The following is a 17,070-nucleotide window of genomic DNA, read 5'->3' on the forward strand; positions in this document are numbered from 1 at the left end:
GTTGAGTACACTCATCATAGCAAAGAGTTATCTTGACAGCGAGTGTTGGGGTTAGTTCACTGTGCATGTCATCAAAGACCTTCTCTTTCCTGTCTTATTGAAACATACAGGTATCTGCATCAAAGAGTGTGTTGCTGGAAAAGCACAGCCGGGTAGGCAGCATCCGAGGAGCAGGAGAATCCATGTTTCCAGCATAAGCTCTTCATCAGGAATGAGCTCTTCATCATTCCTGATGAAGGGCTTATGCTTGAAACATCGATTCTCCTCGGATGCTGTGTGACTAGCTGTGCTTTTCCAGCACCACAGTCTCGACTCTGATATCCAGCATCCGCAATCCTCACTTTCGTCGTACAGATATCTGCACCTTGAGCAGAAAACTAGATAAATACCGAAGGAACAGAAACCCTGGTCGTTTTTCTGTTCCCTTGCCCAGGCCACTGAATAACATTTCTGTCAGTGGCATAGCTGATAATGATCTAACTCAGTATACAGTGATCAAACCTGGGATGCCATTGGCTTGTACTCAATTGCCTCAGCTACTCAAATGGATTAATTGGCTGGACTGATCTAGGCAGCTTCTTAATGACATGGAATCTTCTCACAAACACTTTGCTATCCCCAGTATATACAGGAATGCCCCAAGACACCAATATATTCTCACATGCCAACACTGAACAGCATGTTCTATCTTTTATGAATGAAAATCTATGAACCAAAACTAAAGGAATATGTATGACTGAAATTAGCCGTGAGCAATCAGGTTAATACAGCATTCAGAATGAATCAGCAAATCTTGGATATTGAAAATTACCAATAATTCTGATAAAAGCTGGCATTCTACCTTTCTGTCATATTTGCCTCTGACAAAATTATCAGAGGATCCAGCACTGAGGGGGCAGAATGATGGCAATTGCATTGAAAAGCTGAATTAATGAACACAATCAAAGCTGAAGCACTCTGGGTTAAATTATCTAATTCTTTAACGTCAATTCAACTTCTCAAAACAGCTGACCTCTGGAAATCTGTCTAAAGCCAGGTTTTCTGATAATGTCAATGTATTCAATGTTCAGATATCTGTGCCCTCAAAATGCTAAAATGCTGATAGTTGAAACTAGGATTGATTGCGAGCAATAGTTATTTGGTGTTATTTGTAAATGACATTTGACATGGATCAGATTCGGAAACTGAATGAAAACTAAGGTAATTTCACTGTCTTACTCATTTCTTAACTGTTTGCAGTGTGGTCACATTGTTCAAAGCTGATTGGGATCCACTGAAATGATTTTAACTCAAACTAACATCTTAGTTCATTCTAGGAGCTAGAGAGAGTGGGTGGCTGATCTAATGCCAAAATATTGAATGGCATTTCTACCGTCAACTTCACCATGAGCTTAAAGCCAAATCTCTATTTGGACTAAAGCTGCAAACTAGCACTGGGCATGAATATGTCATTCTATCTGGTCCTATTTTCCTTAGTCAATGCATTTCCTCTAAACACAGTTCAAAGTGTGGAAATTAGATATACTTGACTTACAAAGCTCAGAACCTCTTGTTAGTCTATCTATAATGAAAGTTACCTTGTTCCCCTCCAGCCTTTAGCTCAGGATTTAACAGAAACTGATGTGCACATTAAGTTGATTGTTTAACATTTGTTGGCATTGTGTACAAGTACACGTAAATGCATAAAAATCTCACTGTGTTACTGGAGCAAGTGGACTGCAGCCTGATTACACAATGGAGCTGGTAATACTCTCTCTGACAATAATCACTTACTTTCCAAGTGAAAGGAAAAATGATAAAATTGAGGTGGAGAGGTGGGTCAGTGGTTAGCATTACTGCCTGACAGTGTTAGGGGCATGCATTCAATTCTAGCCTCTGGCGACTGTCTGGGTGGAGTCTGCACATGCTCCTTCTGTCTGCGTGGGTTTCCTCCAGATGCGCCAGTTTCCTCCCCACAGTCCAAAGATGTACAGGTTAGGTGGATTGGCCATGGGAAATGCAGGGTTACAGGAATAGGGTGGGTCTGAGTGGGATGCTTTTTGGAGGGTTGGTGTGGATTGAAAGGCCAAATGGCCTTCCCTCCACACTGTTTGAGTTCTATGACTGATTATTTATGTGTAACCTGCTAATCAAAATAAACAATAATAAGCAACAGACCAGTTTCTAATTTGGTTCTGGGACTGCATCTCCATGTCTCCTTTTGACAAGCTCACTAAAATTGCTATAATTATTGTTTTAAAAATTGCAAAGAGTAGGTAGCATTCCAAAACAGTCACCTTTTATAAACATTATAGCTTGGGTCCATTTCTGTGTCCGGATCACAATAATGTATCATAATTGGAGTGCACACATGTATTTTTCACTATGTACTAAAATTTTATTTGCAAACCCATGCTGTGGTGTATTTGGACCATCACATCTTCTAAGTAGCCAACAATTAGGGTGTAACTCGAGCTAGTCAGTGTCCACGGTCTATAGAGGGGCCCTTGAAAGTAAGGTCAGTCCCACAGTTAACAATTTCTGTGATTGAAAAATAAAAATCAAACTTAATGCCTGATGGTGTTTCTGCTTTGATTAGAATCTTAAATCATACACAATTAAACATAGCTGTTATTCAGATAATACTCATTTTATTTGTTTAATTTATCTTTCCTTCTAGGTGTCCTTTGGCTGTCTATTGTAGCAGAGATTCTTTACATCCTTTTGCTGATTGTGGGTCTCAGCCTCATGTGTGTAGAGATCTGTCACTACACAAATGTGATCGATGGCTTGAAACTGAATGCCTTTGCTGCCATCTTCACTGTCCTTTCAGGTAATTACTCCAATATTTAGTATCTATCTCTTGTGAAATGCTGGGTTCCAATTTATCTGTGATCCGAGTCTGAGGGAGTGATGAAGCTTTGCAGAGCTGAAAGTGATATGGTTAAGTGGTTGTACTGAATGTGCTGTTCCTAGGTTTTAGTCTTTAGCAGCGAGTATAACCACTCCACAGACAATTAGATAATAAAAGCTGAATATCAAAGCTCATCCTGCTAATGGTGTCACTGGGACTAACATGTAATTAACGAGAAAGACAATGGGGGATACATATAACTGGTTAGTGATTAACACAAGATGGTTAATAGGAACACAAGAACAACAGAGTTAACCAAGATTTATAATCGGTATGTCCTTTTAACTGGGCCATTGACAACCTCCATTTAACAGTGTATGAGACGGATAGTTCAATAGCTCACCTGAGGACTTGGGAATATTTTTTGAAATTTGGAATGACAACAGGCCAGAACTTAAAAAGCACTGTGGACATTTTAAACTTGTATTTACACAAGTAGGCAGGAAATAACAAATTCTACAATTTTTAAATAGTGCAGTCACTTTGTAAATGATTCGTTCTGAGAGGTGACAATGTTATTACAACTGGGTGTCTCTGTCCATTTTTATTCCTCGGTATAACTCATCAAAACTGGGTTGGAGGAGTTACTGGTGCCAAAATTTGTGAGAAATATATACCCGCAATGGGGAGAACAAAAACCATGTGTTCTAGATAATGCCACTTTCAATGACAGGAGTTATACTGAAATTTTACAACAATCTGCTCAGATAATCTCAGGAGTCCGATATAAATTGTTGGTTGTCACTGCTATGACTTTTCAACTCCAACAGTAATGTCATAGGAGCAGAGTTTTAGGATTAATTGATGGCAGAAAAAAAAACCTATAGTATTACTTTTAAACCTGTCAAGACCACTGAGTCAGAAGCCTCATTTTAAGGATCAAGATTTGGAAGCTCCTTCACATGGAAGGTAATCAGCAGGTTCATAGGAATGGTCTTTGAATCAATGGAACTGGACTTCTGTTGTATCATAGATAAGATGTCCCGGAAGGTAGTCTGGAAGGAGGAGATAAATTGTGAGAGGAACACTTTGCCCTGAACTGGTGTAGTGGCATCAGCTTGTTGCATCTGGGTTGATTGTTGGGACAGTCTGTGGATGTAGTGACTGAAGTGGCAAGCCTGGCATTGGTATTAGAGCATCCTCTCATTATAGTTTGATGCCAGGAGTTAAAATCAGCAGCTTCAGGGCAGGCAAATAACCTGTCCTGTTTTAAATATCCACTCTCATGCCTGTGGGGTGGCATGGTGACTCAGTGGTTAGCACTGCTGCCTCACAGCATCAGGGACCCGGGTTCGATTTCAGCCTGGGACGACTGTCCGTGTGGAGTTTGCACATTCTCCCCATGTCTGTGAAAGTTTCCTCCCACAGTCCCAAAATGTGTATCTTAAACGGATTAGCCATGCTAAATCGCCAATAGTGCCCAGGGATGTGTGAACTAGAGGTGGGAAATACAGGGTCTGGGTGGGATTCTCTTCAGAGAGTCAGTGTGGACTTGTTGGACCAAATGACCAGTTTCCACACTGTCGGGATTCTTTGAAATTTGAACAACACAATGACCAAAAAGAAGCTCAGAAAATGCCAACAATGTACGTGGAGGCTAACGTAAACATTTGAAATAAAGGCATTAAAAAATGCTATGTGGTGTATCAGCAGAGTCACTCAAACTGCTACATCACAGCAAGAGAACATTCAGTCTATCATGTCTGCACCAGCTCTCCAACCAAGCATTTCACTTTGTGTCATCCTCCTTAATTCTCTCCAAAATCCTGCACATTGTTCCTCTTTTTCAAATGAGTCAATCTTCCTTGTGGACATATGGATTGAGTCTGTCCTGACTATACTCAGGCATTGCATCGCAGACCCTAACCACTTGCTGGATGAGAAATATGGCTTTTACTTCTTTTGCTAATTGCTTTAAATCCATGTACTTTCCTTCTCTATCCTTTCATGAGCAGAAACAGTTTCTCCTTATCTACTCTGTCCAAACCTGAATGCCACTGTGAAAACTTCAAGGAAAAGTGTTAATTTCTCTAATTTGTTTTCCACCAGCAGGGCAGTTAAAAAGAATTTTAGTAGTTGTATGAACTCTGTGAAAAGTTGATGCAATGTTGACTTGAGTGTAAAGCAATATTAATATTAACTATTATCAACTTTGCATATGGATAAGTAAGTCAAGATTTATCAGGTATGACCTGTGGTATGACCTGTTACTCTGTCCAGAGGAGAAGGAGCATCATGTCTTGCCCCAATGTTGTCAGCAGTTTCAATGTGGACATTTAAAGACAGTGGTTAGGTCAAATGCAGATCAAGGGGTATTGGTTACCTGGTGCATCCAGGGAAAATATATTTATAGATCGGGTTGTGATATAAAGTGTTAGGCCTCTTTCTGCCATGTTTAAGGAGGTCAGCAGCCCCTACAGCAGTATATCATTTGACCTTTCTCCGAGATTATTCGGGCTCTGATGGTTGTCTGCTGAGATTCGGCCTCACTACCGTCATTCTTTGCCTTTTCTATTTCACTACCACCATTGTTACTGAATTGTACCCTTAACTCTCCGGTCAGAAGAGCATTCCTTTTGGTCAGTCACAGCCCTTCTGTTTCTGGCTGCTCCCATTTCTAGCCAACACCTTACTGTCTCTACAATACCCTTTCTTCATATAAGGTTTTCCCATGTTAACCTGTATACCTGGCCTTTGTCATCAATGCATCTTCACTAATCCCCACAACTACAAGGACTCTGCTTTCTAATTGCACTCATCTCATTAATTGATGCTTAATATTGACAGCTATAATTCTGCCCATAAAATTCTGCAATTTTAAATAAGCAAGCTGTTCCTCAAATTTCACATTCACTTAAGCTCCAACTGAAACATTCTTGCAACCAAAATGCCCTTTCACTGGCTTCAAACACCTCCTGTACATCGAACCATAGGAAACAGGAGCGGGATTAGACCATTCGGCCCTTTAAGCCTGCTCTGCCATTCAGTATGATCATCCAACTCTGTTCCCATTGCCCCTTTAACCTTTGATCCTTTTAGCTGTAAAAACCTTATAGACTTACACAGTACAGAAGCAGACCCTTTGGTCCAACCAGTCCATGCCAACCATAATCCTAAACTAAACTAGCCTCACCCACCCGCACTTGGCCCATTTCCCTCTAAATATTTCTTATTCGTGTACTTATCCAAATGTCTTTTAAACATTGTAGCTGAATTCACACTCACCACTTCCTCTAGATGTTCATTCCACACACAGACCACTCTCTGTGTAAAAAAACTGCCCCTCATATCTTATTAAAATCTTTCTCATCTCACCTTAAAAATATGCGCCCAGTCTTGAAATTCCTTCTTGAAAACATTCAACATTTTGACCACAATCAATCCCACAGGCTCACCACACACTGGCTGAAGAAATTCGCTCCTCAACTCCATGTTAGTCATGGCAACAGCATTCCTACAAAATAGCTTCAGATAGCATGGAATGCACCTGAGAGTTATGTGACCTTCTCTCATTGTCCAGCCAAATCAATAGCTCTGGCCCAAACATTGAGAGGAAGGATAATTGCCATTACAGAGATTAAAGAAATCAAGGTGATGCCACTATTCCTATTGGGAGCAAACATCATTACAGCGAGGGAGGAATTTACAGCTGGAGATGGCAACCATAATTATTTTATCTATAGATTATTGTCTGTTATTTATGAGAAACCAGTATTACTCCAATCTTCACACAAGTTATTCAGTGTGTCATGTTATCTCACTCGAAACATCTCAGTAATGGTGTGGGCACTAAACCAGCTCCAGTATCCTTTATGGAGAGGAAGTTCGGCTTCTGCCTCCTGAAAACGGTGCTGGGCGCATTCAGAGGAAACACGTGCATTAACTATCGAGTGAGGCTGTGAAACTCTCCCACAGCTGAAATGAACATTTAATTTCCCACGAGAAATGAGGAATCATGCGGCAGTGTTAACAGAATAGAATTGTTTTACTTATTCAAGGGATTATCCGGTAAAATCTGCATGATCTATCATGACAGGACAAACATTTAATTCAGCCATAATAGGTGATCGTCTGATGGCCCCACCACATAAATTCCTTCACATTTGATCTACACGCTGACTTCAAGTTTTCTCATTTCCTTTGCTACCCAGACTGGAAGCCAGAGTCATAATTCTATTAGTTTTACTTTCAATGTAGCTGAATGGGAGCTTGATCTGAGAGAGTCAGTTACCACTGCAATCCTCAGACAGTAGACACCCTATCAGCTGATCCTGTTCCTTTGATGCTGCTTGACCTGCTGCGCTTTTCCAGCAACACATTTTTAAGCCCACAGTCATGAATCCAGCCCTGTCCATCACGCAAGCCAGCCTTTCACCTATTGACTCCATATTCACATCTTGTTGCATTGGAAAAGCACCAACATAATCAAAAGCCCCTCCCACCCCGGTTACACTCTCTTCCAACTTCTTCTGTCGGGTAAAAGATATAAAAGGTTAGGTGCTTGGGTTGGCACGGCAACACGTTTTGAATTTTAAATCTCATGAGAAGAGTGTTGATTATTAACAGTGCCATACCTTGTGAGTGCAAATTATTTTGTGCTGTCAGGTAGAATGCTTTCACTCTTGCCTCTGGATCATAAGATCGTGGGTTCAAGCCCATCTGCAGAGCCTGGAGTATATAAACCAGGTTGATGTTCCCAGTGGGAGCTCCCAAGAAATAAATGTAGAAGATTCCATGCTATTTCAAAGCAAAGCAGGGAGTATTATGGTCAAGACTTCCTCCTCAAACAACTTTGGAAAAACAGAATCCAAGCATGATCAAATTCTTCCATGACGTGTGGATGACACTGGAAAGGCCTGCATTTGTTGCCCATCCTTTCAATTAGGGGCTGTCTAGACCATTTATATGGACAGATAAAAATCAACTACATTGCTGTGGGTGTGGAGTCCCATGTAGACCGAACCAGGTAAGGATGGCAGGTTTCCTCCCCACTAGAAAACAGATGGATTCTCCACAATCATTGATGATCATTCTCATGCTTGCCATTTGTGGAGTCAGACTAATAATTGCAGATTTTTTAATGGCCTTCAAATTGAGTTGATTTGATTTAAGAACATAAGACATAGGAGCAGAAATTAGGTCATTCAGCCAATCAAGTCTGCTCCACCATTCTATCATGGCTGCTAGGTTTCTCAACCTCATTCTCCTGCTTTCTCCTCGTAACCCTTGATCCCCTTGATACTCAAAAATCTATTTATCTCAGCCCTAAGTACACTCAATGACTTTCCCTCCACAGTCTCCACAGAATCTGAGAATCTGTGGCATGAATTCCACAGATTCATCACTCTCTGGCTAAAGAAGTTTCTCCTCATCTCTGTTCTAAAAGGTCTTCCCTTTACTCTGTGGCCCTTGGGTCCTAGTCTCTCTGACCAATGGAAACACCTTCCCAACATCCACTCTCTCCAGGCCATTCAGTATTTTGTATGTTTCAATTAGATCCCCCTCATCCTTCTAAACGCCATCAAGTATAAACCCAGAGTGTAATCCATTTGGTTCAGGATATTTATCCACCTTCAGACCATTCAGTTTTTATAACATCTTCTCCTTGGTAATGGCCACCGTACTTAGCTGATCCCCCCACTCTCAAATATTTGCAATATTGCTTGTCTCTTCCACTGTGAGGTTCCTCAGCCATTTACTTGTTTTCCACCACTATCTCTCCAGGATAATTTTCCAGCAATGTCTACTTTTGCCTCTCTTTTGACCTTTATATGTCTAAACAAACTCTTGCTGTTTTCCTTTTCTTTATTGGCTAGCTTACCCTCATATTTAATCTTCTTCCTCCTTATTTCTATTGTTGTTGCCCCTCTGTTGGTCTTTGTAACCTTCCCAATTCTCTGGTTTCCCACTGCCCTTTGCCACATTATATGCTTTTCTTTTGCTTTTATGCTATCCCTGAATTCCCTAAGTCAGCCATGATTGCCTCATCCTCCCTGTACCACGCACCTATTCCCTTGGGATGAATCTCTGCTGTGTCTCCTGAATTATTCCCAGAAACTCCTGCCATTGCTGTTCCACTGTCTTTCCTGTTAGGCTCCTCCCTCAGTCAATTCTACCCAGCTCCTCCCTCATGCCTCTATAGTCACCTTTATTCAGCTACAAAACTGTTACCTCTGATTCGATCTTCTCCCTCTCAAATTGCAGTGTAAATTCAATCATATTATAATGACTGCCTCCTAAGGGTTCCTTCCTTAAGTTCCCTTATCAAGTCTGTCTCATTCCAACACTAAATCCAGTACTGTCTGTTCCCTAGTGGGCTCGACCACAAGCTGCTCCACAAAGCTATCTCATAGACATTCCACAAATTCCTTTTCTTGCGAACCACTACCAACCAGATCTTCACAGTCCACCTGTACAACTTTTCTGTTTCCTGAAGTACCCTGCATCTCACCTCCTGACTACTGTTTGGAGGTCTGTACATAACTCCAACTATGTTTTTTTTTATCTTTGTGTTTCTTCAATTCTATCCACACAGATTCTGTACCATCTTACCCTACTTCATTTCTTACTATTGATTTAACTTGGTTTCTTACTAATAGGGCAACTCCATCCCCTCTGCCCACCTGTCTTTTCAATAGGATATATATCCTTGAAAATCCTTGATTTAATTTATTATTTTCACATGTGCCTGGTGAAAAGATTTGTTTTGCATGTGGTATAGGCAAAGTGCATAGGGAATTAGAACAGAGCGAGAAATGCAATGTTACAGTTACAGAGAAGGTGCACAGAAAGTGGGATAAACATTAAATTTAAAATTTGAGAGGCCTATTCAGAAATCTAGTAACAGTGGGGAAGAAGTTGGTTCTGTTGAATCTTTCTTAAGTGTATACAAACTTTTATATCTACCCGACTGAAGAAGTTGGAAGAGAGTGTAACCGGGGTGGGAGGGGCTTTTGATTATGTTGGTGCTTTTCCAATGCAGCAGGACGTGAATATGGAGTCAATAGGTGGAAGGCTGGTTTGCGTGATGGACAGGGCGGGATTCATGACTGTGGGCTTAAAAATGTGTTGCTGGAAAAGCACAGCAGGTCAGGCAGCATCAAAGGAGCAGGAGAATTGACATTTCAGGCATAAGCCCGTCTTTAGGAATGAGGAGGGTGTGCCAAGCAGGCTAAGATAAAAGGTAGGGAGGAGAGACTTGGGGGAGGGGCGTTGGGAATACAATAGATGGAAGAAGGTTAAGGTGAGGGTGATAGGCCGGAGAGGGGGTGGGGGCGGAGAGGTCGGGAAGAAGATTGCAGGTCAAGAAGGCGGTGCTGAGTCTGAGGGTTGGGACTGAGAAAAGCTGGGGGGAGGGGAAATGAGAAAGCTGGAGAAATCTGCATTCATCCCTTGTGGTTGGAGGGTTCCTAGGTAGAAGATGAGGTGCTCTTCCTCCAGGCGTCGTGTTGCCATGGTCTGGCGATGGAGGAGGCCAAGGACCTGCATGTCCTTGGAGGAGTCCTCTGGGACACCCTTACCAACCAACCCAACCGCCCCATGGCTGAACACTTTAACTCACCCTCCCACTCCGCCAAGGACATGCAGGTTTTTTTTTAGATTAGATTAGATTACTTACAGTGTGGAAACAGGCCGTTCGGCCCAACAAGTCCACACCAAGCCGCCGAAGCGCAACCCACCCATACTCCTACATTTACCCCTTACCTAACACTACGGGCAATTTAGCATGGCCAATTCACCTGACCCGCACATCTTTGGACTGTGGGAGGAAACCGGAGCACCCGGAGGAAACCCACGCAGACACGAGGAGAACGTGACTCCACACAGTCAGTCGCCTGAGGCGGGAATTGAACCCGGATCTCAGGCGCTGTGAGGCAGCAGTGCTAACCACCGTGCCACCGTGCCATCCTTGGCCTCCTCCATCGCCAGACCATGGCAACATGACGCCTGGAGGAAGAGCACCTCATCTTCCACTTAGGAACCCTCCAACCACAAGGGATGAATGCAGATTTCTCCAGCTTTCTCATTTCCCCTCCCCCCAGCTTTTCTCAGTCCCAACCCTCAGACTCAGCACCGCCTTCTTGACCTGCAATCTTCTTCCCGACCTCTCCGCCCCCACCCCCTCTCCGGCCTATCACTCTCAGCTTAACCTCCTTCCACCTATCGTATTCCCAATGGCCCTCCCCCAAGTCCCTCCTCCCTACCTTTTATCTTAGCCTGCTTGGCACACTCTCCCCATTCCTGAAGAAGGGCTTATGTCCGAAACGTCGATTCTCCTGTTGCTTTGATGCTGCCTGACCTGCTGCGTTTTTCCAGCAACACATTTTTAAGCTCTGATCTCCAGCATCTGCAGTCCTCACTTTCTCCTACTGGATTCATGTCTCTCTGTAGTCTCACCAGCTACTGTGATAGAGTCCAAATGCACATCTCTCATTATATCAGGCTGAGAATGCTGGATTACCAGTCCATTGGCATTACCATGATGCCACCATCTGTTCATGGGCATTACTGTTTGTGGGAATTTGCTTTGCATCAATTGGCTGCTGCATTTCTCTACAAATTCTGCAAGGATATACACTCCAATCTATTTCACTGGCTGTCAAGCAATTTGGGACAGCAGAGATGAAGACTGTGGTAGTTTTTTTTGTTAAAGAAAGCATTCTCTTCAGATGTGTTATGACACATCTCAACAACCGGTAGGATTTGATTCTTGATCTCTGAGGCTAGAAGTAGCAACACTACCACTGCACTGTCAGAGGACAAACATCCAGTTTGTATGAGCCTTGAACTCAACAACCTTAAAATGGACATTTCTGCAACTCTATAGAAATCCACTGAGCTCTTCAATGTGTCACATAGGATTGCCTGAAGGTTGTTATATAAATGAATTAGATGTCAGGGGTGGAATCAATGGGCAGGACCTTGTTTATATCGGTCTGAGCGATGCAAGTGGTGCTGAGATCCATGGCCATATCGAGTGACAATTGTTGAAAGTAGGTTTGCTCGCTGAGATGGAAGGTTCATTTTCAGACATTTTGTCACCATACCATGTAACATCTTCAGTGAGTCTCCGGACAAAGCTCCAAATTGAATGACAATTGCAGCAAGGCCCATACCAACGTCAAGATAATTGAGTGCCATCTTTTGTTCTTTTCAGAAGCAGTATGACAGGATTCTTACTAGGCAGCAGCAACTTGCTAATTGATGGTGCGTAGAGCTTGTTAAATACCTTGTGAACATCCCAGCTTGTCTCATTAATATCCAGACACCTCCTATACCAGGGCCTGGCTGAGAATGATGGTCAGATGTAGCCACATGGAGACTGGTCAGGAGGGGACGTGGAGAAAGTTGAGGGTTAATGGTGTGTGTTACTGGGAGGAGGATGTGGATGTTTTGTGGTGTACCAGTAGGATCGGCTGGAGGCTTGAAGCAGCTGGGGGCTGTGCGCTCACTGCCACCTTCCATCCTGATGGGAATGAAAAGAGCAGAATGTGAAGAAAATGCCCCCATCTGGAGTAGAAATGGAGGTACTGCAAGTGACTCGACCTGTGAGAGAGAGGAATGCAGCGCACACTGTTCAAAAGGTTTTTAAAGGGGAACAAAATAGATCAAAGACCCCTGAATAGGAGAACACCCAGACGGCCTGCTCCCTGGCCACCATGCAGCACTGAATCTCTCTTTGTGTAGCACCTCCTTGGCATTGCCACTGCTGGGCAATGCTCTGAACAACTACCCTTTGTGCATAGAGTGAGCTAACCATTAGGAATGCTGAATGAAGAGGGACAAATGGACCCAATGCATGTGTTTGCAGATAGTGCAGTCAACTTCAGCACAGACCCTTCTTGATCTATTGAGCATGTGTGTGGCCATGGACTGACGTTGGATGGTCTGAAAATGCATTTAGTGCCTCCACAGAGACACACACAAACACATGCAAGGAAGTTCACTTCTGGAACATTGAAAGACCAAGTGCTATGGACACCAATAAACCTGTCTTCACCCAAGCCACCATAAGATTTAATTGTGCAACTGGGCTGGAGGGTTCTGTTTGTCTGTGAGAAGTTTGGTGGGGTGACCCTGTGGTGTGGGGTTGGAGGGTGTAGAAGCCGAAGTCTAGATGGGCCAGACATGCTGAGAGTTGACTTGCCTCTCAAAGGTCTTCTTGCCAGAGACAATTTGACCTTGTTCAGTTTGTGGAGATGGAGGGCTTGACTATCTTTCGATTAGATTCCTGACAGTATGGAAACAGGCCATTTAGCCCAATAAGTCCACACCGACCCTCCAAAGAGTAATCCCCCGAGAGCCATTTCCTTCTGATTAATGCATCTAACACTGTGGGAAATTTAGCATGGCCAATTCACCTGATCTGCACATCGTTGGACTGTGGGAGGAAACCAGAGCCCCCAGAGGAAACCCACGCAGACACGGGGAACATGTGCAAATTCCACACAGTTGGTCACTGGAAGCAGGAATTGACCCGGGTCCCTGGCGCTGTGAGACAGCAGTGCTAACCACTGAGCTACCGTGCCACCCATCTCTGCAGTGTCCTGACTGGATACTGCCATGGAACATGTGGTGGGTCCACCTCTAGCTGGGTACCTCCTGGCACTGCCCTGTCTCCTTGTGATGATGTAGACTGGTTTCTGTTGTCCCATCACAAATGTGCCTTCAGTCCTTCTGTCCAGCATCTGGGGCAATGCAGTCTAGGCAAAGATCCCTCTCTAGTGGACCCTGAGGGTCCAAGTCCTAGCTCTGTATGGCAGTGCCAACTTATCCATGGAGACAGAGAGCATCCTATTAGTTGTTGCACTGATGCAGATCCTGGATAATATCTCCCAATGTGTCCTCTTTGTCCGTTTGCTGTAGCTGCTCCTACCTGTGAATTTGGGTGAAGGTCTTACAAAAAAAAGCAGAGGGTTATTATTAAGCTGAATGGCTTCTTGCAGCTCAATTCTCAGGAGTTTGCTTCTCAGGTGAACTTGGAGTTGGAACATCTGAAGGAGATTCCTTCTCCCACTTTCAAGATATCCCTGTTTATTATAGTGGTGACATAATTGTCTCGTAGCTAGCTGGTTCGGTCACTTTCAGATGGTCTCTCTGCCTGCAGAATCTCTTTGAGTCCTTTTCCAAATAAGATGGTGTGTTTGGTCAAGAAGTCTAAAAGTGTTATAGATTTTCACACTTTAGGATCTGAAACAGCCAAGGCCTTTGAGTTTGGATGGGACTCCATCACAATACAATGAATGCTCAATGGGATTTACTTTCTCACATTCACCTAACCTCCATCGAGTCTCTTTTATCTGTGTTGAAATAGAAAGTCGAGTAGACAGTTATGTTATACTGTCTTTTTGCTGATGATCCATCCTGGAACAAATCAACCCCCAGGATCGGATCTGGTGTCAGGATTCTGTTACATAACATTTGCATGCCCATGGATTTTATAAGTAGCTATGAGGTTCCTTCACTCAGATGCACATTTAAACAGGTAGTAGCTGCTGACTCCACTGTTTACGTTTCAAATGCAAAGAAAAACGTCGCTTAATATACTGCAGCCATCTTAAAAGCTTTTGTCTTTGCATTTAAAAATATGGTCCTAATTTATTTTAATATTTTCATGCTTGTGCTGAGCATGACTTATTTCATAAATGTAATTTATCTTCACTGTCACATTTCCAACTTTAATTAAAAGGTTTCTTCTTTTGTGTGTGTATATATATATATAAACATCTCTGATAGTTTGTCATATATCATGAGTGCATCACTTCATGGCACCTTGTCATTTCTTGTTGACTGGGGGTCCATTTGATTCCTGGACTTTCTGGATAATTATCTAACTAGGGGCGGCACAGTGGCTCAGTGGTTCGCACTGCTGCCTCACAGCATCAGGGACCCTAGTTCGATTCCAACCTCGGGTGATTGTCTGTGTGGAGGTTGCACATTCTCCCCATATCTGCCTGGGTTTGCTCCGGTTTCCTCCCACAGTCCAAAGGTGTGCAGGTCAGGTGAATTGGCTGTGCTAAATTGCCCATACAGTTAGGTGCATTAGTCAGTGGTAAATAAGGGGAATGGGTCTGGGTGGGTTACTCTTCGGAGGGTTAGTGTGGACTAGTTGGGCTGAAGGGTCTGTTTCCACACTGTAGAGAATCTAATTTAAGTTCAGTCTGAGCAGGTGGACTTTTCATTACTTTACATCCTTTCCTTGAAGAATAGTAAAAAGTGAATTTGCTAAAATCCCACTCTGTCATTGCAGAGGGATGATTGGAGGTGGGTTAACCTGGGGGTCACCACACCTCAGACGAGGGGAGAGTTTGAGAAGGAGAGCCCTTCATGGTAACCTTAGCCAGTTGCAGAAATTGAACCCATGCTGTTAATCGCAGTATACATTGGCCATCCAGCCAAACTGAGCTGGAGAGTATTATGAAGTATTGGAAGGACTCATAGGCTGACTGGTCAGTTCACAGATGTGAAGAAGAGGGCTCCTCTCTCCCTGAACGCAAGCATTAGCTGGAAGTCAACCTAAAATTCAGGTCCAGATCTGCGGGACTCAGTAGGTTGTTTTAGGAACAGGTTTTGAACCCGACATCTTTCATCTCACAGGATGGAATGCTACCATGAAGCCAAACGGTAACCTCAGGTTAATCTGAACAGAATGGTTTGACCAATTCTCAATCTTTGTGATGTTTTACTTTTATCCAATCGAGGGTGCTATTGTAATTATTTAATGTTGATGTGGTGGTTTTAGATTTACCATTACTTTAAAATAAGGACCTTGTTTTAAAGGAGTTCTTACAATTGCCACTGGAATTGCTTGCAAAAGACAGAAATTGACAAAAACACTTAGTTCTTGATTATGAAATTGTGTATTCTACTGCAGCAGCTTGTCAGTTCAAGCAGTGTGTGCACTGATTGAAATACTCACACAACCATCACTATCGTGATCCATTTAACGTTCACCCCACCCACTTAAATGCATCTGCAAATGCATCAGAAACTATTCAATGATTGGTGAAGCAAACGTTAATGATCTGAGGCAGAACAATAGGATTTGATTTGGTGTCAGGATTTTGTTACATAACGTATGCATGACTGTGGATTTGACTTTAGTTTCTTTCATAATATTAATGAGTAGCTTCTGAAAAATTAAGTCAGGGACAATCCCTTGGGACTTGAAGGGATCAGCCACATGGATGTGGTTTATTAAAGATTTACTTGTTTACTCCATTCAGTAACAGGAAGGACATTAATATGCACCCATTAACTTTTGGGAGAATTGTGCAAACTTCCTGCAAGATTATTAGAATACCAGGAGACTTGGAGGAGGAAAGGGGTCACGTAAAAAAAAATCGGAAATGAAAGGGGACCGTGAGAAAAGACAAGAATGGGTAAAACAAAAGAAAACACAAAGACATTTTATAAGTTTGTTCGGGAGCAGTGGAGGATAACCAGGGAAAGAGATTATGATGGAATTGTGTAAGGTGCTTGGCAGGCTTGTCTTCATTGCTCAGACCTTTGAGTATAGCAGTTGGGACGTCATGTTAAGGGTGTACAGAATGTTAGTGAGGCCTCTTCTGGAGTACTGTGTACAGTTCTGGTCTCCCTGTTATGGGAAGGATATTAATAAGCTGGAAAGGTTCAGAAGAGATTTACCGGAACGTTGGTGGGAATGGACAGTTTGAGTTATAAGGAGAGCCTCGATAGGCTGGGACCTTTCCACTGGAGCATAGGAGGCTGAGTGGTGACCTTATAGATCTTTACAAAATCATGAGGGATAGAGATAAGGTCAATGGTGGGCATCATTTCCCTGGGGTAGGGAATTTCAAGACTAAGGGGCATAATTTTAAGGTGAGATGAAAAAGATTTTTAAAAAGACATGAGGGGCGATTTATTTTACACAGACAATGGTTCATGTATAGAGTGAACTTCCAGAGGAAGTAGTGCTTGTGGGTACAGTTATGTTTAAAAGACAGTTAGAGGCATGAATAGGAAAAATATGAAGTGATATGGGCCAAGCACAGGCAGGTGTGACCAGTTTAGTTTGGGATAAGATCGGCAAGGACTGGTTGTCCCGAAAGGTTTGTTACCGTGCTGTATGACTCATGACTCTACGTTATGGGAGCCACAGTGGAGTACTATGTGCTGTTCTAGTCACCTCAACTTATCTTAAACACTACAGCACT

The 17,070-nt window shown here is 42.9% G+C and overlaps 1 protein-coding gene across 1 annotated transcript in view; it reads left to right on the forward strand.

The window, feature by feature from the left end:
* Positions 1-17,070, forward strand: part of gsg1l2b (gsg1-like 2b) — a 142,978-nt gene that overhangs the window by 19,216 nt on the left and 106,692 nt on the right. Inside the window, exon 3 of the mRNA XM_060844611.1 lies at positions 2,660-2,812. Coding sequence (XP_060700594.1) covers positions 2,660-2,812 — 153 coding nt within the window. The remainder of the gene's footprint in view (positions 1-2,659; positions 2,813-17,070) is intronic.

The sequence above is a fragment of the Hemiscyllium ocellatum genome, chromosome 25, assembly GCF_020745735.1.
Source record: "Hemiscyllium ocellatum isolate sHemOce1 chromosome 25, sHemOce1.pat.X.cur, whole genome shotgun sequence".
Lineage (NCBI taxonomy): Eukaryota > Metazoa > Chordata > Chondrichthyes > Orectolobiformes > Hemiscylliidae > Hemiscyllium > Hemiscyllium ocellatum.